The sequence below is a fragment of the Mixophyes fleayi genome, chromosome 4 (genome assembly GCF_038048845.1).
Source record: "Mixophyes fleayi isolate aMixFle1 chromosome 4, aMixFle1.hap1, whole genome shotgun sequence".
NCBI lineage: Eukaryota > Metazoa > Chordata > Amphibia > Anura > Limnodynastidae > Mixophyes > Mixophyes fleayi.
This window is the reverse complement of record NC_134405.1, coordinates 302,789,670-302,816,662: the sequence shown is the minus strand read 5'-3', so window position 1 is coordinate 302,816,662 and position 26,993 is coordinate 302,789,670. Positions and strand designations below refer to the sequence as shown.

The following is a 26,993-nucleotide window of genomic DNA, read 5'->3' as shown; positions in this document are numbered from 1 at the left end:
GCACTAACTGATAAATGTTTTGTGTTTCTCTATCTAAAGGTTTCTCTAACACAAGTTCTGGATATTTACTCCCATCTGTTCTGGTCTTCTCACTCAGTGTAAAATGCTGATTATCACTGAGCCTGTATGTCTGCACTGAATAAATGCCAATATCTGGATCTCCTGCACTTTGCAAAGTAAATCTTGTTCCAGGTGATGTAGATTCAATAACATCTAAAGTGAATGTGTTGGAAACAAATCTTGGGGAATTATCATTTATATCCTGAATTTCTATACTGACACTGAAAACATTTAAAGGATTTTGAGCCACAGCATCAAAGGTTAGGAAGCAGGTAGCTGCTGTCCCACACAGTGTCTCTCTGTCTATCCTGTCCTTAACATATAGATTTCCAGTATCTAGATTTACATAAAAATATTTATCTGATACACGTGATACAATTCTCAGTTTTCTAGATGACAGCTGTTTAATATCTAATCCAATGTCTTTTGCAATATTTGCTATAACAGAGTCTTTTCTCATTTCTTCTACAATGGAATAATGAATCTGACCAGAGACTGAATGACACAGCCAAGAAAATAAGAAGGAAAATATTACTTGCCATCTGATTCCTTTGTATGTTTGTGAATGAGGTTTCATCTCAGCCATCCTAAGGACCTAGATTCTTCAACAAAAATAATCCTTTTGATGATCAGTATTTGTAATCCAGTTTGTTAGAATATATATAAATCCAATTGTTTGAGAAAAGAAGATTAAATATCCTGTATTCTATGTAGAGAGAATCCAGAAAATGGCTGTGTGTCTTCCTGCAGATCTGCAGTGTGTGTGAGTGATGAAAATACCAGTGGATCTCCAGTTCTGTATTCTTCTCCTTATTGGTCAAACAGCGGCGCTCTGAGGTGAAATTGAGGAACTGCAGTTCTGAGACTTTACATTTAAAACACCATCTTTCTAATTCAGATACACTGTTTTTATGCAGATATTTAAACTAATGTATCTATACTGACATTTAACACATGTAATACTAACAAAATTGATATTTGTATACATAAAGTACTTGCACATAGAAATGTATGCTAAAATAAAATGAAAGTGTAAAATTGTTAGCAAACAAACACCATTTAGCACATGCATGTATATAATAAATAAAAACTTCCTATTTCTACTATTTCTTACACCTTAACCAGTGCCATTATAAGCAGACAGCTGATGTTAGAGGATTGGAGGAGCTTATTTAAAATATTGCGTCTATGGGACATGATGATATGTGGCCACGATAGAGCACTGTCACAGCACCCAGAGTTATGTCCCAAATGTGTTACAAGAAATTTGTCAAGAAATTATGGAAAACGTAATTGAAACTCCAAACGGGGAGCTTCATGCCACACCGACCTTTTCTACACATGCGCAGTAAACGTGTGAACTGGGACACGGGGCACATGCACAGAGACTCTGCGCGATGGCACCAAACAACCCATCCCTGAGTGAGCAAAACCCAGCGGCAGAGGACAGACTCCTAATTGTGCAAGTCACCAAAATCACAATTTTGGTGCATATACAATCAGGTGCTCAGGCAGTTGGCTGGCACTGCCTAACATTGCCGTTCAACATAACTACTTCATTATGTCATCTGTTTATAATGTAAAATCATATCACACTGCAATAGAACAGGCAATGAAAGTGATAGTTGCTGTGGTATGTTCTGTTCCCGATATTTTATAAAACAATGTTAGTGATAAACATTATATAATAACCAGAGCTAATACAATTGAGGTTAAACGGCACATAAGATATGGAATAAGTCTTGGCGCCCTATTTATAAAACCTTGAATAAAGACTCAATTCCTCCTAATTTTTCATATATATGTAAACATTGTAAGCTTTTCCAAGTACTGAAAATCCTAAAATATTATAGTGAAATAAAACTTAGAAACTTTACAGAAAAGACATGTACATAACTTATGGTAAAATGATGAGCAGATCACAAAAGAAAATGTGACTGCTCAGGATATTGCTAAAAACATAATCAAAAAATATGCTTTTATTGTATAGACAGGACCTGCCTCCTGAGAGCTGGTTCTATTGTATAGACAGGACCTGCCTCCTGAGAGCTGGTTCTATTGTATAGACAGGACCTGCCTCCTGAGAGCTGGTTCTATTGTACAGACAGGACCTGCCTCCTGAGAGCTGGTTCTATTGTATAGATAGGACCTGCCTTCTGAGAACTGGTTCTATTGTACAGACAGGACCTGTCTCCTGAGAGCTGGTTCTATTGTATAGACAGGACCTGCCTCCTGAGAGCTGGTTCTATTGTATAGACAGGACCTGCCTCCTGAGAGCTGGTTCTATTGTATAGACAGGACCTGCCTCCTGAGAGCTGGTTCTATTGTATAGACAGGACCTGCCTCCTGAGAGCTGGTTCTATTGTACAGACAGGACCTGCCTCCTGAGAGCTGGTTCTATTGTATAGACAGACCTGCCTCCTGAGAGCTGGTTCTATTGTATAGACAGAACCTGCCTCCTGAGAGCTGGTTCTATTGTATAGACAGGACCTGCCTCCTGAGAGCTGGTTCTATTGTACAGACAGGACCTGCCTCCTGAGAGCTGGTTCTATTGTATAGACAGAACCTGCCTCCTGAGAGCTGGTTCTATTGTATAGACAGGACCTGCCTCCTGAGAGCTGGTTCTATTGTATAGACAGGACCTGCCTCCTGAGAGCTGGTTCTATTGTATAGACAGGACCTGCCTCCTGAGACAAGTGGAACAACTGTCTTATCAATATTCTTTTACTCCTGATGTGGTTTAAAGGTGCATTATCTCCTATTTAATTGCAATGCTTCCTTGAAAATATTTATTCCACAGATGCCAAAAGTTCCACTCTAGATTCATTGAAAGTAATTGTTGTGACTGGCAGTGTGAGCAATGTGGCTTTAATATGTGAAAACTATATCTGATCTAATAACTTTTATGTAAGATGCTGTAATTCAGGCTAATACTTATAAAGGTGACAACTCTGCAGTTTTATAAGTAGGTGAGTGATATAAAAATTCTGCAGGAACATTCCTTCAGGTCTTTATAAAAAGGGTTCTTGGCGCGATAGAGCAACAAAATACACATTCTAAAGTAACAGAAAACATCAGAAAGCTTATGTAATAATACTCACATTATTCAAAGTACAAACACAGGATATGACCAGTGTGGTATAAATTTTACTTGAGCCATTAAAGCCACCCCATGCACCCTTCTGTCTACCAAATGCAATAACCAAGATATAGAACTGCAGTTAAGCATTATTTAAAAATTTTAAATGGTTGATTTCCAGCAATCGAAATCCATGGGAGTCCTAAACTTATGGGACGGAAGTTTCATTTTCCTGATTCACATTAGGATTATACATATATATATATATATATATAACTGCGTTACTGATTAGAATGGAATATCTTTCTTCTTTGTTTGCTTGATTGGATTTTATCTCCCTCGATTTCACTATATACTTGACCGAAAATTTTATTTAGAGTTTAGGGTTCTAATAAATAAATTGTTGTATTTGCTATGTAGTTAAGGTTTTGCTCTACTTCATATCACAAAGAACTTTGCCAGGCAGCAAAGTGTAGAATTGCAAAACTCAATTGATGTACTGGAGGTAAACATGTAGTAATCTGGAAAAGAATACAAACTACAATGGCATGTGACTCAGTTATGCTAGGAGGACAACCATAGTCATGACCAGGTCTAACTTGGTAAAACAAATATTATTTGCCCAGTTTTAGGCAAAATATCTGGAGAAGTGGCTTTGTATAACCAATGTAGTCTTTCCATACATATAACCTGGGAACAATATAAGATAGAATGAGTTTTAGAAGACTTTACTAGGATAGTGAAATAGGGCAGTCCTAATGACCAGGTCCTGATAATTTAAGGTGCAAGGCTTTTTTTGGGGGGGCACGCAAAATTTAAGAGAATAATTGTTCTCCAAAGTACAAAGAAAACATGAAATAATAATGTAGTAAGGGTTTAATCTTGACGTACTCCATGGTAAAGACTAAAGACGTTGAGTCAACCTTGGGCGGACAGTTGAGGATGTGAAAACACAATCCACGTTGACATCTTCACTCTCAGTAGCTCTTGTTCATGCGGAAAGAATGACAAAGATTGCTGTGACCCTTTTAAAAAGCCAAGTCTACCTGAGTTTCAAAAACACGGGAACATAAACATTGGTGGGGGGTGCAGGGGGTGAAGAATGATGGATTTTAAATTATGGATTAGTTTGCTTTTACCTACCAGGTACTATGAGCATATTAACCTAGGGCGGTCTGAACTCTTAATCAGGCCCTAATAATAACATGAATTCAATAGTCAGATTGTCTCTCCACTCCTCTAATGGGAGATATCAGCAAAATCAAATGTTACAGTATATTATGGAGAAAAGTCAGGCGCATAAAATGATTGATTAACTAAAACAAAACTAATCTTGAAATCTGGCAAGTACTGTGAAATGGATGTTGTATCAATTATTTTTTAAAAAGCGAAATATTTATAGAAAATATATAAATTCATTATCATGTCAAATCTGAATTTATTTCATTGTATTAAACTGGTTACTTGATTAAAACAAACTTTGGTTATAGACCACCAAACTCATAACAACTATACATACAAGTGATAATGTTAGTTGATTACATTAAACACTAATTTATTACATTTTTACACCACTGATTTTACGTAAAATGCGTCAACTGATTCATAACAATAAAATAATTAACAATACAGAAAACAGAATGGTTCACTCTAATCATTTCACATTTCATTGAGAATATTTATCTCCCAAGGTAAACAAGTCCAAACCCATTATGAAGATTGGCTTCCAACCTAATCTTTATCCAGCGAAATAACAAAGCAATTATCTGTGCAAGGAAGCTACATATGTATTACAAGTTAACCCGTGCATGATACTCATGCATTCTAGTCAAATCAAGCTACTTAAGGTGTTAAAAAGGTTCTTGTCATGCATTTGGGCCTAGCCCAGGCCTCCTCAGGGGAAGAGTGTTACTTCCCAATGCAAGCGCCCTTTTTTAACGTGGTTTTGTCCACATGTCACCACCTCATCATTCTTCTCCATCACCTCATCCTTCATTTTCATCGCCACATCTATCCAGATGTCTATCCAGACACAGGGATCTCTCTCAGCGGTCCTGAGTATCACACTCCTCTCACTTTGTCACCCCCGGCAACCTCCAACCACTCCCCACTGTCACCCCCGGCAACCACCAACCACTCTCAACTGTCACTTCTCCTTCAAGAAATATATATATTTTTTTTAAAAATCTTTATAAACACTTTTAACAATTAACAAATTAAATTAAATTAAAAACATCTTAGTATACCAAATTTCAGCCCTTTCTGATTTTTTTTTTCCACACACACTAAGAATTTAGTAGGTCAGTGTATAACTCCGCCCAGCAGGTGGCGCTGCGCAAGCGGCCTTTTTAATGTGTGTTCATGAGGTAAAATTACCTCACGAAAATGAGTTTGACCCCTCAACTCGTAAATTTAGCCTTTACTACCCCTCCCATGGGGGGAAGGGGGGATGATGGAAGTTAACTGACTTGACTATTCTAATTTTTTTGTCCAATAATGTCAGTATGCCAAATTTCAGGTCAATTGGATGAGCCCTTTCTGAGAAAATAGTTTTTCCCACACACTAACACACACACACACACTAACGCACGCCTCTACACATGTGTGTTCATGAGGTAAAATTACCTCACGAAAATGAGTTTGAGCCCTACCAAATTTCAGCCCTTTTTGAATTTGTTTCCCTACACACACTAAGGGCCTGAGTCATTAAGGAGAGTAAAGCATAAAAAAGGAGTAACATTTGCACCTGGGCAAAACCATGTTGTATTGGAGGGGGAGGTAAATTTAAAATGTGAGGCAGATTTATAGTTTGGGTAGGGCATGTCCTAGATCAACTTTATATTTCAATGTAATAATAAAGCTAGCAAGTATTTGTGTGCTAGATGAAAAAACAGCCAGTATTTAACTTATGTACAAAATAATAAACTGATTTGCACCCCTTACATTGTAACATGGTTTGTCCCAGAGAACATTTACTCCTTTGCTTGCCTTAATGACTCAGGCCCTAAGAATTTAGTAGGTCAGTGTATAATTCTGCCCAGCAGGTGGCGCTGCAACTTGGTTTTTTTTTTCCCACACACACACAGACAGACAGACGCCACTAATCATTTATATATTAGATTAGTAGCCTGGACAAACCTGTAGGGTTTAATCTTTTCCCACAGATCTACGTTCCAAACTTGGAGCAGCAAATACAGCATGTTATATAACCTCGATGTCCAGCATATTATACAGACCCAACTATTAAGCATATTATGTATTACCTGATTTTTCAGCATTTTATATAGGTAAATATCTCCATTGTTTATCATTGAAGATCCCAAGGCCTATGTGTGCAGATTACTGAATAAGAAGTGACTATAGCATTAATAAAGAATCCCAGTGCTGGTTGCTTCTTATTCATATGACCACACTGGTCACATACTAAACATTTCTCAGTGACATCACTGATTGGGTGATGAGCTCTATTCACTAGATGTCCACAGACCATAGAGTATATCACACCGTGGTATGTTCTGAGCATCCTATGTAATATACTGCATAACTTAGTTAATTGCTTTATGTAATATTTCATCTATTTTTATACCACAAATTAATTGAAATTGCTACATAGATTAATATTACAATTGCATCAATACACAGATAGATTATATTTAAATGAACTCACCTCAATGACACTGCTAGGTGGCAAAGTTTGCTTTAAGCTTTCATTTCCAAGTCCTGAGTCATCAGCATCAATAAGATTGTCCACAGGGACATTTTGGTTAGATGTGATATAAGTAAAGTCATCTGCAGTTGAATCCAAAGCTACACACACATTGTATGAGTAGGGAAGAGGTAAAGTCCCATCACTGTACATGGAGAGCATCCTGGGGTCCACTGGAGGATACAAACTTGTACTTAGAGATCCAAAAGTTGGTGAAGGTTTTAATTCTCTACATTTTGATATAATGACCAACATAACAGTAACAATAAATAACAAGGAAATAAGCACAAGGGCTACGACTAGATATAACTGCAAATTAGATTGTGACTCTTCATTATTGATCTGATTACTGAGTTTTGGAACCACCTGCTGAAAGTTATTTGCAACAACGAGACTTAAGGTGACTGTAGCTGAGAGAGAGGGGTCTCCATTGTCCTTCACCATCACCACAACCTTGTGTTTCAATATATCCTTCTCTTGAAAGACACGTGATGTCCTGATTTCACCCGTGTGCTGACTAATGATAAAGTGAGATGGTTCTGACACATGTATGAAGTGATAAGAGAGCCAGGCATTATGTCCAGAGTCTGCGTCCACTGCAACCACCTTAGTTATTAATGATCCTTGTTCAGAGGCAAAAGGGACCATCTCAAACACAGCTGGTCCACCACTTTCTGGTGATGGGTACAGGATTTTTGGAGCATTATCATTCTGATCCATTATACGGATAATTAATGTGACATTACTGCTCAGAGATGGGGATCCATTGTCTCTAGCAGTTATTTGTATTAGAAACTCCTTGTGCTGCTCATAATCAAATGATCTCTGAGCATAGAGAACTCCAGTCTCTATATTGATGGACAGATAAGAGGACACTGGGAGATCTTCTGTATTACTGCTGAATATTGAATAAATAATTTTAGCATTGTCTCCAGTATCAGGATCTGAAGCTTGTATACTGTATATTGAGCCTCCTGGTAAATTGTTCTCTGGTACATAAGCAACATAAGTAGATTTCATAAATGTTGGTGGATTGTCATTAACATCTGATATCTCGAGTCTGATGGTTCTTCTGCTGGAAAGTGGGGGAGATCCTCTGTCAGTAGCTAAAATTGTGATGTTATAACAAGATACTTTCTCTCTGTTTACCTCAGTTGTTGTAACTATTCTATAATAATTATTAGTAGATACTATTAAACTAAAAGGTACTTCCTCCATGATGCTGCAATCAACTTCTCCATTCTTTCCTGTATCGAGATCATGAACTTTAATCAGAGCTATCACTGTGCCAGGTGCAGAATCCTCAGGAATAGGACTAGATAATGATGTGATGGATATCTCAGGTGCGTTGTCATTCTCATCTGTTACTTCTATTAATACTTTGGAATGGGTGATAAGGCCGCCTCCATCCTTTGCTTGTACAGTCAGCTCATAATTTCTTATCACTTCAAAATCCAAATTTTTGTTTATTGTAATATCACCATTTGTTGAATGAATACTGAATGCACCTATTTGTTGGACATTATCTGATGTTTCACTTAAAGAATATGTGATCTGTGCATTGATACCTTCATCTTGGTCATGTGCAATTATACTGATCACAGTTGTATTGATTGGAATATTTTCTTTTACAATGACTTTATAATTTTCTTTAGTAAACACAGGGACATTATCATTAACATCAGTAACAATTATTTTGATTGAAGCAGTTCCAGATCTAATAGGATTTCCCCCATCTAGTGCAGTCAGCACTAACTGATAAATGTTTTGTGTTTCTCTATCTAAAGGTTTCTCTAACACAAGTTCTGGATATTTACTCCCATCTGTTCTGATCTTCTCACTCAGTGTAAAATGATGATTATCACTGAGCCTGTATGTCTGTACTGAATTAATACCAATGTCTGCATCTCCTGCTCTTTGTAAAGTAAATCTTGTTCCAGGTAATGTAGATTCAATAACATCTAAAGTGAGTATGTTGGGAACAAATCTTGGGGAATTATCATTTGTATCCTTAATTTCTATATTAACAGTGAAAACATTTAAGGGATTTTCAACCACTGCATCAAAGGTTAGGAAGCAGGTAGCTGCTGTCCCACACAGTGTCTCTCTATCTATCCTGTCCTTAACATATAGATTTCCATTATCTAGATTTACATAAAAATATTTATCTGAAACATGGGAATCAATTCTCAGTTTTCTAGATGACAGCTGTTTAATATCTAATCCAAGGTATTTTGCAATATTTGCTATAACAGAGTCTTTTCTCATTTCTTCTACAATAGAATAATGAATCTGACCAGAGACTGAATGACACAGCCAAGAAAATAAGAAGGAAAATATTACTTGCCATCTAAATCCTTTGTATGTCTGTGTATGAGGTTTCATCTCAGCCATCCTAAGGACATGGATTCTTCAACAATAATCCCTTTGATGGTCAGTATTTGTAATCCAGTTTGTTAGAACATATATAGTTATAAATTAAATTGTTTGAGAAAAGATTAAATATCCTGTATTTTGTGTAGAGAGAATCCAGAAAATGGCTGTGTGTCTTCCTGTAGATCTGCAGTGTGTGTGAGTGATGAAAATATCAGTGGATCTCCAGTTCTGTATTCTTCTCCTTATTGGTTAAACAGCGGCGCTCTGAGGTGAAACTGATGAACTGCAGTTCCGAGAAATTATTTTCAAAACACCATCTTTCTAATTCAAATACACTGTATTTATGCACATATTTGTAACTATTTTATTTATACCGACATATAAGAAATGTAATGTAAATTATTTAGCTATTTGTATACATGAAGTAAATAAAAAAATAGAAACCATTTGCTTTTTTTGTGCATTTGCAAAGACAAATTTAACAGTTATATTAACATATAAGTTTAAATAAAAAAGGATTTTGGTTGAACTCTGTGGAGTGGTACAAAACATTATGTGTGACTTTTGCTCATCTATATGGATGTTAAAATATCATGAAAGTATGAATTTGCCCATAATCACTATTTAGAGAAGAATCTCCTTTTATTTATATAGCACCTACATATTGCACAGTACTTTGAGGAGAATATCTAATCATTCACATCAGTCCCTGCCCCAATGGAGCTTACAATCTGTATTTCCACCTACATGAACACACACACACACACACACACACACACACACACACACACACACACACACACACGTATTAATTTCGTCAGGAATCAATTAAACGATTGGTATGTTTTTGGCTGCTTAATTATGTCATCTAGTTTAGGACATGAAATCACAATAGAGTGTTTTAGAACAGGTAATAATATGAGTGAGAGCTGTTGGGGTATGTTTTGTTCCCCAAAAATGTTTATAAAAAAAATGTAATAACTAGACTTAATGATCAGCATTATAAAAAAACCAGAGTTAATACAATTGTGGTTAAACAGTACATAAAATATGGACTACGTAAGTCTTGAAGCACAATTTATAAAACTCTGACAATTCTCACATTGAAGATTCCATCTCAGCCCATTTGTCATATTATGAAAACACTGAAATGTTTTCCAGATTATGCAAATGAAAATAATAAAATATTATCGTAGAAAACAACATAAAGGAACTCTTCAAGTTTTACATTGTACAGAATGTTTATGCACCTGATGGTGATGTGATGAGAGGTGCAGAACAACATTTGAGAGCCCAGGATATTAAGAAAAAAAAATCACAATATGTTTCTACTACAATTCATGAGATTATTGAATCAACTGTGTTTTCAATATTCATTTACCACTGAAACTATTGAAAGGTAGATTATCACCCATTTGAACACTATGCTTCTTTTAAAAATATGTCCCATTGACTTCAAACTCTCCATTCTTCATTGGAAGTAATGGTTTGATTCTAGCAGTGATAATAATGCATCACTTTTGTTTAAAAAGCCCAAAAATGTGAAAAATATATCTAATTTAGTAGCTTTTAGATAAGATGCTATGAACCAGGCCAATGTTTGTAAAGAGAACTACTCCACAGTTATATGCGAATGGCTAATCATGGAGAGATGCTTTAGTTATGTAGACATTCTGCAGATGTTCCCCTTCAGACCCACCTTTCCACTGGGTGATATAACAACAAAGGGCACAAACCAAAGAAGTGCAACATTAACTGATAATATATGACCTTATTTAACAAGGTTGTGTAAAGCTCCCATTGTTCTAAGTAGAAATACAGAATACGTACAGTGTGTGATACAAATTTGCTTGACACATTGAATCACCCCATGCTTCCTTCTGTGTACCAAATGCTATAAAACAGATATAGAACCATAGTCAGCAGTTATTTTAATCAATGCACTTCTAGCATCTGCATATTACCAACTTAATAAATGGAATATTTCCAGCAATCAAAACTCATTGTCACCCTAAATGTATGGGATGTATGTTTAATTTTTTTATAGTTTGCAGTGGGAATATTTAACTGCTTTTTGACTAGAATGGAATTTCTATCGTTTGGTATCAAGATAGTTGTCTTTTCTTAATTTATGCCATACTCTACCCAGTTTTGCATTTTATATGTTTCGCTAAGGGTTCTAATAATGAAATTGCAGTATTTGTTATGTAGCGGTGATTTTGCTTTACTTCGTATCGCAAAGTAGATAATCAAGCAGCAAAGTATAGAATAGACAAGTGAGGTACTGAAGGTAAACATGTAGAAAACGGGCAAATATTCAACCTACAGTATCACCTGACTGGTTGGCTAGGAGGACGGTTGCCATAAGTAACCATCACCAGATCGGACAGGGCAAAGCATATATTGTTGCCCAGTTTTAGCTAAATATCGGGAGAAATAGCTTTGTACAAACAACGTTTACATCCTAACTTGTGCCCAATATAAGAAATAGGTAAAGAAAATGAGATTTATGAGATGTCACTGAGAAAAAGAAACTGAGCAATCATAATGACATGAATTCCATAATCAGTGTATCTCTTCACTACTTTCACAAATACTAGATGTCAGCTAAATTTAAATATTAGAGTAGAGTATATTTTATAGCAAAGTCTGGTCCCTGCAAGTTTGATTAACCAGTAAAAAGCTTAAAAACTGGGAATTAAATCTTATATTGTATGAATGTTTGACAGTTTGACATCCATTGTCTTAAATTGGTTGCTTGATTGCAACAAGTTTTAGTTATAGAATATTTATTTGTAGAATAAAAATATGCTACTCAAGGTCATTTATAGCAATACAATTGTCATGTCAGATGGCTCTAATCATAATTATTACAATTTATTGCAGATATTTATTTCCAAATATAAAACAAACAAATCCAGATTCATTATGAAGAAAAGCTTCCAGCCTCAACTTTATTCAGCAAAATAACAAAGCAATTACCTATGCAAGAAAGGTACATATATATATATATATATATATATATATATATATATATATATATATATATATACAAGTTAACCCGTGCACGATACTCATGCATTCTAGTCAAATCAAGCTACTTAAGGTATTAAAAAGGTTCTTGTCATGCATTTCGGCCATAGCCCAGGCCTCCTCAGGGGAAGAGCGTTACTTCCCGACGTAAGCGCCCTTTTTTAACGTGGTTTTGTCCACATGTCACCACCTCATCATTCTTCTCCATCACCTCATCCTTCATTTTCATCGCCACATCTATCCAGATGTCTATCCAGACAAAGGGATCTCTCTCAGCGGTCCTGAGTATCACACTCCTCTCGCTCTGTCAACCCCAGCAACCACCAACCACTCCCAACTGTCACCCCTGGCAACCACCAACCACTCCCAACTGTCACTTCTCCTTCAAGAAATATATATATATTTTTTTTAAATCTTTATAAACACTTTTAACAATTAACAAATTAAATTAACAAATTCAAAACATTTTAGTATACCAAATTTCAGCCCTTTCTGAATTTTTTTTCCCACACACACTAAGAATTTAGTAGGTCAGTGTATAACTCCGCCCAGCAGGAGGCGCTGCAGCTTGGTTTTATTTTTCCACACACACACACAGACAGACTAACACACGCCACTAGACATTTATATTATAGATATATATATATATATATATACTATTGGTAGTCACAGCAAACCTGCAGGGTTTAATATTTTTATGAGACCTTGGAATCTACAAAAGATGCTTTGAGCAGCATACCCGCATGTTATACGGCCACGATGTCCAGCATAATACATAGACCAGTCTATTATATATATATATGTCCAGAATAATACATCGACCAAATAGTCTATAATATATATATATGTCCAGCATAATACATAGGCCACACAGTCAAGCCTATTATATAGTCCCAAAGTATTGTATAATTCTAAAATTGCTCAGCATACTATATATCCCTATATACTCAGTGTTTATCATTTAAGTTCCCAGGGATCAGGGCTGTGCGCAGCTTATTGAAAGAGAATAGACAATAGCATTAATACTGACTCACAGTGCTGGTTCCTTCTTATTCATATGACTGCACCCGTCACTTAGTAAACATTTGCCAGTGACAGCACTGACTATGTGCGCTCTATTCACTAGATGTTTCCAGACCATAGAATACATCCCACCGTAGAATTTTCTGACCATTCTAGTAGACGCACTGTACCATACAATTATATACTATATACAATATCTAATATTTTTTATTATTCAAATAAAATTAAAAAGCAGTATACACTAAGCATGCATTTTCATGAATACACGGATGGACAATGTTTAAATGAACTCACCTCAATGACACTGCTAGGTGACAAAGTTTGTTTTAAACTTTCAAGTCCTGAATCATCAGCATCAATAAGATTGTCCACAGGGACATTTTGGTTAGATGTGATATAAGTAAAGTCATCTGCAGTTGAATCCAAAGCTACACACACATTGTATGAGTAGGGAAGAGGTAAAGTCCCATCACTGTACATGGAGAGCATCCTGGGGTCCACTGGAGGATACAAACTTGTACTTAGAGATCCAAAAGTTGGTGAAGGTTTAGATTCTCTGCATTTTGATATAATGGCCAACATGACAGTAACAATAAATAACAAGGAAATCAGCACAAGGGCTATGACTAGATATAATTGCAAATTAGATTGTGAATCTTCATTATTGATCTGATTACGGAGTTTTGGAACCACCTGTTGAAAGTTATCTGCAACAACGAGACTTAATGTAACTGTAGCTGAGAGAGAGGGGTCTCCATTGTCCTTCACCATCACCACAACCTTGTGTTTCAATATATCCTTCTCTTGAAAGACACGTGATGTCCTGATTTCACCCGTGTGCTGACTAATGATAAAGTGAGATGGTTCTGACACATGTATGAAGTGATAAGAGAGCCAGGCATTATGTCCAGAGTCTGCGTCCACTGCAACCACCTTAGTTATTAATGATCCTTGTTCAGAGGCAAAAGGGACCATCTCAAACACAGCTGGTCCACCACTTTCTGGTGATGGGTACAGGATTTTAGGTGCATTATCATTCTGATCCACTATACGGATAATTAATGTAATATTGCTGCTCAGAGATGGGGATCCATTGTCTCTAGCAGTTACTTGTATTAGAAACTCCTTGTGCTGCTCATAATCAAATGATCTCTGAGCATAGAGAACTCCAGTCTCTATATTGATGGACAGATAAGAGGACACAGGGAGATCTTCTGTATTACTGCTGAATATTGAATAAATAACTTTAGCATTGTCTCCAGTATCAGGATCTGACGCTTGTATACTGTATATTGAGGCTCCTGGTAAATTGTTCTCTGGTACATAAGCAACATAAGTAGATTTCATAAATATTGGTGGATTGTCATTAACATCTGATATCTCCAGTCTGATGGTTCTTCTGCTGGAAAGTGGGGGAGATCCTCTGTCAGTAGCTAAAATTGTGATGTTATAACTAGATACTTTCTCTCTGTTCACATTAGTTGCTGTAAGTATTCTAAAATAACTATTAGTAGATACTATTAAACTAAAAGGTACTTCTTCCATGATGCTACAATCAACTTCTCCATTCTTTCCTGTATCGATATCCAGAACATTAATCAGAGCTATCACTGTGCCAGGTGCAGAATCCTCAGGAATAGGACTAGATAATGATGTGATAGATATCTCAGGTGCGTTGTCATTCTCATCTGTTACTTCTATTATTACTTTGGAATGGGCGATAAGGCCGCCTCCATCCTTTGCTTGTACAGTCAGCTCATAATTTCTTGTCATTTCAAAATCCAAAATTTTGTTTATTGTAATATCACCATTTGTAGAATGAATACTGAATGTACCTGTATGATGGACATTACCTGATGTTTCACTTAAAGAATATGTGATCTGTGCATTGATACCTTCATCTGGGTCATTTGCTAAAATACTGATCACAGTTGTATTGATTGGAGTATTTTCCTTCACAATGGCTTTATATATTTCTTCAGTAAACACAGGGACATTATCATTAACATCAGTAACAATTATTTTTATTGTCGCAGTTCCAGATCTAATAGGATTTCCTCCATCTAGTGCAGTCAGCACTAACTGATAAATGTTTTGTGTTTCTCTATCTAAAGGTTTCTCTAACACAAGTTCTGGATATTTACTCCCATCTGTTCTGGTCTTCTCACTCAGTGTAAAATGCTGATTGTCACTGAGCCTGTATGTCTGCACTGAATTATTACCAATATCTGGATCTCCTGCAGTTTGTAATACAAATCTTGTTCCAGGTGATGCAAATTCAATAACATCTAAAGTGAATGTGTTAGGAGCAAATCTTGGAGAATTATCATTTATATCCTCAATTTGCATATTGACATTAAAAACATTTAAAGGATTTTCAACCACAGCATCAAAGGTTAGGAAGCAGGTAGCTGCTGTCCCACAAAGTGTCTCTCTGTCTATCCTGTCCTTAACATATAGATTTCCAGTATCTAGATTTACATAAAAATATTTTTCTGATACACGTGACACAATTCTCAGTTTTCTAGATGAGAGCTGTTTAATATCTAATCCAATGTCTTTTGCAATATTTGCTATAACAGAGTCTTTTCTCATTTCTTCTACAATGGAATAATGAATCTGACCAGAGACTGAATGACACAGCCAAGAAAATAAGAAGGAAAATATTACTTGCCATCTGATTCCTTTGTATGTCTGTGTATGAGGTTTCATCTCAGCCATCCTAAGGACCTGGATTCTTCAATAAAAAAATAATCCTTTTGATGGTCAGTAATTGTAATGCAGTGTGTTAAAACATATAGAGTTATCAATCCAATTGTTTGAGAAAAGAAGATAAAATATCCTGTATTCTGTGTAGGGAGAATCCAGAAAATGGCTGTGTGTCTTCCTGCAGATCTGCAGTGTGTGTGTGAGTGATGAAAATACCAGTGGATCTCCAGTACTGTATTCTTCTCCTTATTGGTCAAACAGCGGCGCTCTGAGGTGAAAATGTGGAACTGCAATACTATGAAATTATAATGCAATGTATTGAACTACAGAATTATCCAAACATATTCTGAATTTCAGTTGCATTTTAAGCACATTTCTACAGAGTTTCTTACATTTCTATTACTTAAAAATATAATTCAGATCAGCCTTATACAATTCACATACTATAATTAAAAAACAACCAAACCTAGTACTGTTATGCATCCAGTAGTAACGTAGAGAATGCTTATAATTCCTGAAAAGATTCTAATTGCCGCAAATAGTTAGAGTTGGATGCACAGTCCCGTGGTAATGGCGCAATAGAGGTCTACTTCATACACTTTGTAGAAGCCAATTATTCAAGTAGTGCAGGACTTCACCACAATGTATATTCATTACAGAGAAGCATCTTCATATTAAACGGATTGCTATGTAGAATATTAGGGATACTAAAGGGCTTTTGTTTAGGGATTGGGTAAACTTTACCCCCAGGTAAAGCATCTTTACAGGCAATAATGACTGTTACCTTGATAGACCTGTTGACTTAACACTGCTAAATAAGACACACACATTTTTAACCCTAGAATATAAAACCCTTTCATCCTTATCAGCAGCACGTGTGTCTTATTCAGCTGCTCTAACCAGGCGGCTATAACAATGCTGGTCCCAGTCAGGGGGGGTCCACCTTAGCGTGTTACCTGGGAGATGCTTAAGACCACTGAAAGTGGACCGCACGTTTAACATTACATGTACAATACCCAATTACCTGGGACGTCTGTCATCAAACCATTGCACATGTCCACTGTTACCAGGACCATTTGGCTCTCACAATGTGAGATCTCAGAGCTGTATGTATTTTGAAGACCACTCTCCCTCTCTGAGCAGGAGCGCCAGCTCATCACAATACAGGGTGCGCTAGTTTCAAAATACTGCAATTCTTAATCGGAGTACAGAAAGGTGTAGAAAACAAACAAAAAGTTAAATATCAAACTCCTTATTTTCTGATGCTCTTTCTGAATATCACAACATCGCAAAGTGGTTTTTATTATACTCGATCATCTTACTCTTATTTTATTATATGAACTTATATAAAAGATGTACCTGCTACTTTTTCTTTTTTCAAATTATTCCAATTTCATAAACTACTTTTTTATATATAAGTAGTAATTGGTGTCAAAATGCACTTGCATAGAAAGTCAAACATTGTAATTTACTGTATAAAATTGATGTACAATGTTTCGAGGAGATAAGACAGGTCAGTGAGCTGTATAAAATAATATAAATATAATATAATATATAAACATATAAAATAAAAATAACACTCACAATCTGGAACCAGAAAAAAAGTATTGTAAAGCCACTGTGCACATGGGTGACTTATTCCCATTGATGTAAAGAATTAAAAACATACAAATTAAATTAATCTTATAAAAATACAGGTACACGCTGTATTCATAGTAATGCAGGACAACACTGGTATAAAAAATTGCAAGTTTCCAAATACAATCGAAGCACTTTAGTGGAAAAAAAGTCACCTTGCTGAGATCTAGTTATATAGACAGGCAATACTTAAGTCCAACAATTTGCACAGTTTCATTCATCTTCAGGTACATATGGGCAAACTAAGTAACACTTTGCAGAGACTAATAACCACTGAAAAAGTCTGGTAAACTCTCAAATATGACTTGCAAACACATAGCAGTTTCCAATGCAGTTAATGTGTTAAAGGTGTGATCTGCTACGATCAGTGTTTTCAATGCGGATGCAAAAAACTCCTTTATTGATTTATTCATTTATTGATTTGTATTTCTTATCAGACTTTATGCTAATAACAGGTATGGAACTACAATAATATTGACTACTAAATCACAATAAATATAAAAAGAGCACTGTAGGATATTTCAGACTTTTAGCTAAAGCCTGTAGGCTTGTGACCAATTATCTTCAATAGTAATATGCATTACGTAAAATATTATAAAAGTAATCTGTCAAATAATGTAATTTGCATGTCACATAAAAATAAGATTATTTGGTATTTAAGGAAAACCCACAACAGCCAGATACTAATAGGTATATTTCACCACATGTCAGACTTCTTATATAAAATATTATATAAAATAATAATGCAAATAATTACATTATCTATCTTATATGAAACGTCACATAACATTTTCTATGTTACAAAAACTCACCTGATCACTGATTGGAAAAGTTTCTTTTAAACTTTCATTCCCAAGTCCTGAATCATCAGCATCAATGAGATTATCCACAGGGACATTCTGATTTGGTTTCATGTAACTAAAGTCACTTTCGCTGGAATCCAAAGCTACACACACATTGTACGAGTAGGGAAATGGTAACGTTCCATCGCTGTACATGGAGAATGTCCTGGGGTCAACTGGAGGATACAGATTTGTACTTAGAGAAGCAAAGGTTGGTGAGGGTTTTGAACCCTTGCATTTTGATATAATAACCAACATAACAGTTACAATAAAGAGCAAGCAAATAAGTGCTAGGGCGATCACTAAGTACAATTGTAAATTGTATTGTGGATCTTCATCTTTAAGTTGATTAGTGAGTTTAGGAACCACTTGTTGAAAGTTATCTGCAACAACGAGACTTAAGGTGACTGTAGCTGAGAGAGAGGGGTCTCCATTGTCCTTCACCATCACCACAACCTTGTGCTTCAATATATCCTTCTCTTGAAAGATACGTGATGTCCTGATTTCACCCGTGTGCTGATTAATGATAAAGTGAGATGGTTCTGACACATGTATGAAGTGATAAGAGAGCCAGGCATTATGTCCAGAGTCTGCGTCCACTGCAACCACCTTAGTTATTAATGATCCTTGTTCAGAGGCAAAAGGGACCATCTCAAACACAGCTCGTCCACCACTTTCTGGTGATGGGTACAGGATTTTTGGAGCATTATCATTCTGATCCACTATACGGATAATTAATGTAACATTGCTGCTCAGAGATGGGGATCCATTGTCTCTAGCAGTTACTTGTATTAGAAACTCCTTGTGCTGCTCATAATCAAATGATCTCTGAGCATAGAGAACTCCAGTCTCTATATTGATGGACAGATAAGAGGACACTGGGAGATCTTCTGTATTACTGCTGAATATTGAATAAATAATTTTAGCATTGTCTCCAGTATCAGGGTCTGAAGCTTGTATACTGTATATTGAGGCTCTTGGTAAGTTGTTCTCTGGTACATAAGCAACATAAGTAGATTTCATAAATGTTGGGGGATTGTCATTAACATCTGATATCTCCAGTCTGATGGTTCTTCTGCTGGAAAGTGGGGGAGATCCTCTGTCAGTAGATAATATTGTGATGTTATAACTAGATACTTTCTCTCTGTCCATAGCGCTTGTTGTAACAATTCTGTAGTAAATGTCAGATAACAGTAAATTAAATGGGATTTCTTCTATAATTTGACAGTCAACTTCTCCATTTTCTCCTGAATCCTGATCATGAAGTTCAATCAGAGCTATCATTGTACCTGGTGCAGAATCCTCAGGAATAGGACTAGATAATGATGTGATAGATATCTCAGGAACATTGTCATTTTCATCTATCACTTCTATCAATACCTTGGAATGAGCAACAAGGCCACCTCCATCCTTAGCTTGTACTAACAGTTCATAGTTCTTTGTTCCTTCAAAATCCAAATATCTATTTGTTTTAATTTCACCATTTGTAGGGTGAATACTAAACACCCCTGTATGATGAAGATCTCCTGAAGTTTTGCTGAAGGAATATGTGATCTCTGCATTTATACCTTCATCTTTGTCAGTTGCATTTAATATAATTACAGTGGAGTTAACTGGAATGTTTTCTTTTAGTGTAACTTTATACATGTCTTGTGTAAATATAGGAGCATTATCATTAGCATCAGTAACAATCACCTTAACTAAAGCAGTTCCAGATTTCACTGGGTTTCCTCCATCCAATGCTGTTAAAATTAATTCATGAATATTTTGTGTCTCTCGATCTAAAGGTTTTTCTAATTCAATTTCTGGAAATATACTCCCATCTGCTCTGGTCTGAACATTAAGTGTAAAGTACTGATTGTCACTGAGCCTGTATGTCTGCACTGAATTAATACCAATATCTGGATCTTCTGCACTTTGTAAAACAAATCTTGATCCTGGTGATGTAAATTCAATAACTTCCAAAATAATTGTGTTATGAAAAAAATGTGGATAATTATCATTTAAATCCTCAATTTCAAGTTTAACTTTAAAAATTTTAAAGGGATATTCAACCACAGCATCAAAGGTTAGGAAGCAGGTAGCTGCTGTCCCACACAGTGTCTCTCTGTCTATCCTGTCCTTAACATATAGATTTCCATTATCTAGATTTACATACAAATATTTCTCTGAAACACGTGATACAATTCTCAGTTTTCTAGATGACAGCTGTTTAATATCTAATCCAATGTCTTTTGCAATATTTGCTATAACAGAGTCTTTTCTCATTTCTTCTACAATAGAATAATGAATCTGACCAGAGACTGAATGACACAGCCAAGAAAATAAGAAGGAAAATATTACTTGCCATCTGATTCCTTTGTATGTCTGTGTATAAGGTTTCATCTTGTCATCTGAAATCTTCCACAAAATATCCTTTTAAAAGGCTAGTATATGTAATCCACTGGATAGGAAATATACAAAAGGTTTGCTTGTGATGGCTAAACCACTTGTTCATAAGAATATATTGAATATATCCTTTTGTTCATGAGAATATGTTAAAAATATCCTGTATTCTGTGCAGAGAATCCAGAAAATGGCTGTGTGTCTTCCTGCAGATCTGCAGTGTGTGTGTGAGTGATGAAAATACCAGTGGATCTCCAGTTCTGTATTCTTCTCCTTATTGGTCAAACAGCGGCGCTCTGAGGTGAAAATGTGGAACTGCAATGCTATGGAATTATTTTTCAAACATCCACTTACAGAATTATCCAAATGTTTAGTGAATTTCTATTGTATTTAAGTGTCGGAAGCACATTTCCACTGGGTTTTTATAGATTACAATACTAAAAAAATATTAACAAGTTCAGCTTTATAAATCACAACATTTCTTAGAATTGAATTCACAATCCATTCAGATGTAAACAAAATAAACAAGCGCAATTCTTTATTAGAAAAACATAATAAACTGCATAAGAATTCTACATAATTGCAGCAAATAGTTATTGTTGGATTACAGTCTAGTAGAAGTAGTGCACCACACCAGTACTGCCTCATACACTATGTAATAGCTTATTATTTAGGTAGTTCAGGTCTTTTTCCTATTTTAGGCTTGTTGTGTTATTTTTTTTAAATAGGTTTGTACATTATATGAACCGTAAATCGGGTGGATCACTTTCAGTTAACTCTACTCCAATTCAAGGCGTCCTTTCAGATAGCACTAATTAAAAGCCCCTCCCTCATGTAACATCCAGAGAGTTGCTGGGTTAAAGAGACTCAATAAAATAAAACAAATATTTCTGCTATACATAGAGAGATGTTGGAGGTGTATTTCATACAGCTTCTAAAATGATGGCTGTGACCTTCTCCAATCATGACCAACATCTGTCTTATCTACGTCTTGTCCACCAGCAGGGCCGCTTTCAGGGGGGTACAGGGGGTACTGTTGTACCGGGCCCGGGTTCACCAGGTAACCTGGTACAACAGTGCAACACAAACTTACCTTGCGGCCCGCTGTCTTGCAGTCCGCTGGTCTCCGCTACTCTGCGCTGATGTCTTCAGCCTGGCTGTCACCGTGACAGCCAGGCACCAGAATGCGATCGCGGGGGTGGAGGAATCATTCCCCTGCGATTGCATTCTGGTGCCTGGCTGTCACGGTGACAGCCAGGCTGAAGACATCAGCGCAGAGTAGCGGAGACCAGCGGACTGCAAGATAGCGGTCCCCCAGGTAAGCTTGTGTTGCGCTGTCGCTCATGGTGGGGGCGCTCATCGGAGGGGGGGGGGGCGTACTGGGCCCAATGATTTTTGATGGCGGTCCTGTCCACCAGAACTATCCTGAGATCTAATGAGGTAGAAATAATAGGTTGACATTGTTGCTAATGCTTCTTGATGCAGTATTTGAGAACACTTCAGCTTGCACAATGTGTTGTAAGACACAAGCTGTCACCAGTGACTAGTCTGGTTAATGAGAATTCCAGAATGTATCCAGTATGTAGTCAAACAATCAAAGAAAACCTGTCATCTGTCATTTAGAACACCTGTCATCTGGTTTCTAAAGAGGTGTAATCATTTATTAATCAGTGACTTTTCCACAATATATATTTAGAAAAAAAGTTTAATTTCATATTCTGCTCACAGTAACAGGCCTATTAATGAATATATAGTGATAGGGGCAAAATTTACCAATACAATCTCGCTGAATCAGCTGCGTGACCCTCAGCTGCCTCAACGATACTGGCCCAGAACACTTCACCAGACCATGTTCAAGGGATACGCGCTTGTGTGGCGCTACTAGCCGTTCAGGCGCACGGTGTGAAACTGAAAGGCTCGGGCTGTCACATTCACTTACAGAACACAATAGATACAAAGGATACAAAGTATATATAAAAAATATTAAAAATAATTACCAATTGCTGGCTGCATGGACTTCATACTACAAAATTTAAATTCCATTATTAACATTACTCTTCAACATCATTCCACCTGGAGCCTCCCCTCTACACTTTACCCCACCCTCCCCTTCTCTTTCTGCTCCTATCGATCTTCTGCTCTGCCGTTTCTTTCTATTTTATTTCTGTCCTCTTCAATATCTATGATATACACTTATTGTTTTATTACCTGAATGTTCATATGACTCTTGTTACTCACTACGTCATTGTCTGATGTCTACCGGTGACATTCCCAATTGCAATTATTTAAATAATAAAGCATATTTTTCATAGTTTTTCTTTTGCTATTATCATCTTGAGATGGCGATAAAAGAAGAAGTATTTTGGTGGTACATGCAGCGCCCTAATTCTTGTTATATAGGCTTCAAACCGGTACGCTTTAGTCCATGAGACCCAGCGAATCATAAATAGAGCTCTAAGTGCTTAGCTCTTTTGCAAACTGTTTTCTTCCATGCAACCAAGTTAGAGCACTCCCTATCAGACTAGTGCTCTTCCCTGGGCAAATGCAGGCATGGAATAATTCTCCTTTTTGCAATAAAATGTAATAAAGTAATAAAAATGAAATAATAATTTACTGATAAATTATTTTGAACTTTATTCCTATACAGTTAATAGAGAAAACCCTCATTTAACTACCTACTTATTGTCTGAGAGATTGCAATTGGCCATATACAATGCCGTTTTGATAATATTCACGCGGTTGGTAGTTGTGTTATCAAGCTGCTGAATATGTTGACGGCTACTTTAACAGTGTTCAGTGTAAGTCAGTGTTCTGCACTCAGAATGCGTCAGTTTGCTGCTGAATGTAGTTTGGAGACCTCCTGGAGGTGAATACAATACGACACAGGTTGTGCTGGTTTCAAAACATTGTAGCTCCAAAACAGAGCTACAGAAAACAATACAAAATAAAAATGGAAAACATTGAAATATTATATAATGAAGCTCTGTTTGAATGTTATAAATGCTTTTTTTTCATACTGGCTCTACTAATAATTAAAGTGTACTGTTCATTGTATTAGATACACTTAAGTAAAAGTGAACAACACATTTAACATTATAATGTTCAATATCCAGCTTCATCTTGATCATAGTCTTCATTTACTGACAGCTGTGTTATTAATCCATTACACATGTACATTGTTACCAGAAACATTTTGCTCTGAGATTATAATACAGTGGGCAGTAGATCCAAAGTACTGAGACTCCTAAACTGAGCTCCAGAAAACAACAGAAAGTAAAACAGTAAAAAGACTGAAATATTTTTATATCATGAGCTCTCTGTGGACGTTACAGCATCTTTTTCCACATTCAGTCAACTTATATTTTATGTTTACTCTTCAATTCCAAATATAATCAACCCGCTTTAATGGAAGAAACATCACTTTAAAAAGTTACATATGAAAAAACAGTCAGAAAAAAGATGTCGGTATGGATGTTGTAAAATAATGAATATAGCGATAACACTGTACACTGTTAATTCTTCTAAACTGATATATGTAAATAGAGCAAAGACTGAAAAGACATACTATATGGTATATAGAGGGAGACAATCAGAAGTCACTCACTCATGGTTCAAAAAAATATATTCTTGTGTGGAAATCAGACAGCTGCTTTAAAAAACTTAGGGGCATATTCAATTGTCGGCGGAGACGGCGAAAATCTTGCGTCGCGCGCACTATTACCGTTATTACGGTAATAGTGCGCATAAAAAAAACGTTATTACGGTAGTTTTCTCACTGGATTTCAGCTCGCAGCTGCCTGAGCCGTAATAACGGTAGTAGTTTTAACGGCGACAATTGAATATGCTCCTTAGAATGTTTATTTTATTGGAAATTGAACACCAAAAAAAGGGGTGGGGTACTGTTCAGAAAACAGAGGGACATTGAGATTTCTGAATTTAAAGAGGCAATGGCAGGACTGTGGAAATGTAGGAGCACCCCTTAATGTGCTTCTCATTAAATATCAGACTATATGTTAGTGAAAACTATGAAACTATAATAATAATCATAATAATAATAATAATAATAAATACTACAAGATAAATGAAAAACAACACGAACACTGTAGATTATCACAGACGATCAGTTAATGCCCAAGACTCGTTTTCAACAATAAGCATAAACAGTAACACTCTTGATATAAAATAATATATTAGTAAACTACGAAATTAAATAATTGGCATCTTTCTGAACAATTCAGATCATTTGGCAATTAGGTAAAAATCCCATTAGGCAAATACTAATAGACACATTTCATTAAATGTCAGACTGCTGGTATGCAATAACATTGTATATAGTAAACGTTATCTATCATATATGACATATCAAATAACATTCTCTATTTACAAAAACTCACCTGATCACCAGTTGGAAATGTTTCTTTTAAATTTTCATTCCCAACTCCTGAATCATCAGCATCAATGAGATTATCCACAGGGACATTTTGATTTGGTTTCATGTAACTAAAGTTACTTTCGCTGGAATCCAAAGCTACACACACATTGTATGAGTAGGGAAATGGTAAAGTCCCATCGCTGTACATGGAGAATGTCCTGGGGTCAACTGGAGGATACAGATTTGTACTTAGAGATGCAAAGGTTGGTGAGGGTATTGATTGCTTGCATTTTGATATAATAACCAACATAACAGTCACAATAAATAACAAGGAAATGAGTGCTAGGGCGATCACTAAGTACAACTGTAAATTAGATTGAGAATCTTCATCTTTGAGTTGATTACTGAGTTTAGGAACCAGCTGTTGAAAGTTATTTGCAACAACGAGACTTAAGGTGACTGTAGCTGAGAGAGAGGGGTCTCCATTGTCCTTCACCATCACCACAACCTTGTGTTTCAATATATCCTTCTCTTGAAAGACACGTGATGTCCTGATTTCACCCGTGTGCTGACTAATAATAAAGTGAGATGGTTCTGACACATGTATGAAGTGATAAGAGAGCCAGGCATTATGTCCAGAGTCTGCGTCCACTGCAACCACCTTAGTTATTAATGATCCTTGTTCAGAGGAAAAAGGGACCATCTCAAACACAGTTGGTCCACCACTTTCTGGTGATGGGTACAGGATTTTTGGTGCATTATCATTCTGATCCACTATACGGATAATTAATGTAACATTGCTGCTCAGAGATGGGGATCCATTGTCTCTAGCGGTTACTTGTATTAGAAACTCCTTGTGCTGCTCATAATCAAATGATCTCTGAGCATAGAGAACTCCAGTCTCTATATTGATGGACAGATAAGAGGACACTGGGAGATCTTCTGTATCACTGCTTAATATTGAATAAATAATTTTAGCATTGTCTCCGGTATCAGGATCTGAAGCTTGTATACTGTATATTGAGCCTCCCGGTAAATTGTTCTCTGGTACATAAGTAACATAAGAAGATTTCATAAATGTTGGTGGATTGTCATTAACATCTGATATCTCCAGTCGGATGGTTCTTCTGCTGGAAAGTGGGGGAGATCCTCTGTCAGTAGATAATATTGTGATGTTATAACTAGATGCTTTCTCTCTGTCCAGGGCAGCTCTTGAAACTATCCTGTAGTAACTATCCGATGATAGTAAATTAAATGGGATTTCTTCTATAATTTGACAGTCAACTTCTCCATTTTCCCCTGAATCCTGATCATGAACTTCAATCAGAGCTATCATTGTACCTGGTGCAGAATCCTCAGGAATAGGACTAGATAATGATGTGATAGATATCTCTGGAACATTGTCATTTTCATCTATAACTTCTATCAATACTTTACAATGAGCAATAAGGCCACCTCCATCCTTTGCTTGAACAGATAGTTCATAATTCTTTGTTACTTCAAAATCCAAACGTCTATTTGTTTTAATTTCACCATTTGTAGGGTGAATACTAAACATCCCTGTATGATGAAGATCTCCTGAAGTTTTACTAAATGAATATGTGATCTCTGCATTTACACCTTCATCTTTGTCTGTTGCATTTAATATAATTACAGCAGAGTTAATTGGAATGTTTTCTTTTAGTGTAATCTTATACATGTCTTGTGTAAATATAGGAGCATTATCATTACCATCAGTAACAATCACCTTAACTAAAGCAGTTCCAGATT

General features: G+C 36.2%; 2 protein-coding genes across 7 annotated transcripts in view; both read right to left on the bottom strand.

Annotated features, from left to right (window-relative positions):
- The window catches only part of LOC142152875 (protocadherin gamma-B7-like), a 420,392-nt gene that overhangs the window by 183,767 nt on the left and 209,632 nt on the right, over positions 1-26,993 (bottom strand). Inside the window, exon 1 of one of the 6 annotated variants that reach the window (XM_075209927.1) lies at positions 18,437-21,017. The exons of the other annotated variants lie outside the window; for them this stretch is intronic. Within the exon in view, the coding sequence (XP_075066028.1) occupies positions 18,437-20,851 (2,415 nt within the window). The 5' untranslated portion in view covers positions 20,852-21,017. Of the gene's footprint in view, positions 1-18,436; positions 21,018-26,993 lie in introns of those variants that run through there. 6 annotated transcript variants of the gene reach the window in all.
- On the bottom strand, positions 6,272-9,239 carry LOC142149588 (protocadherin gamma-B1-like). The gene has a single exon (XM_075204913.1). The coding sequence runs from the start codon at positions 9,237-9,239 to the stop codon at positions 6,771-6,773; it is 2,469 nt and encodes an 822-aa protein (XP_075061014.1). The 3' UTR covers positions 6,272-6,770.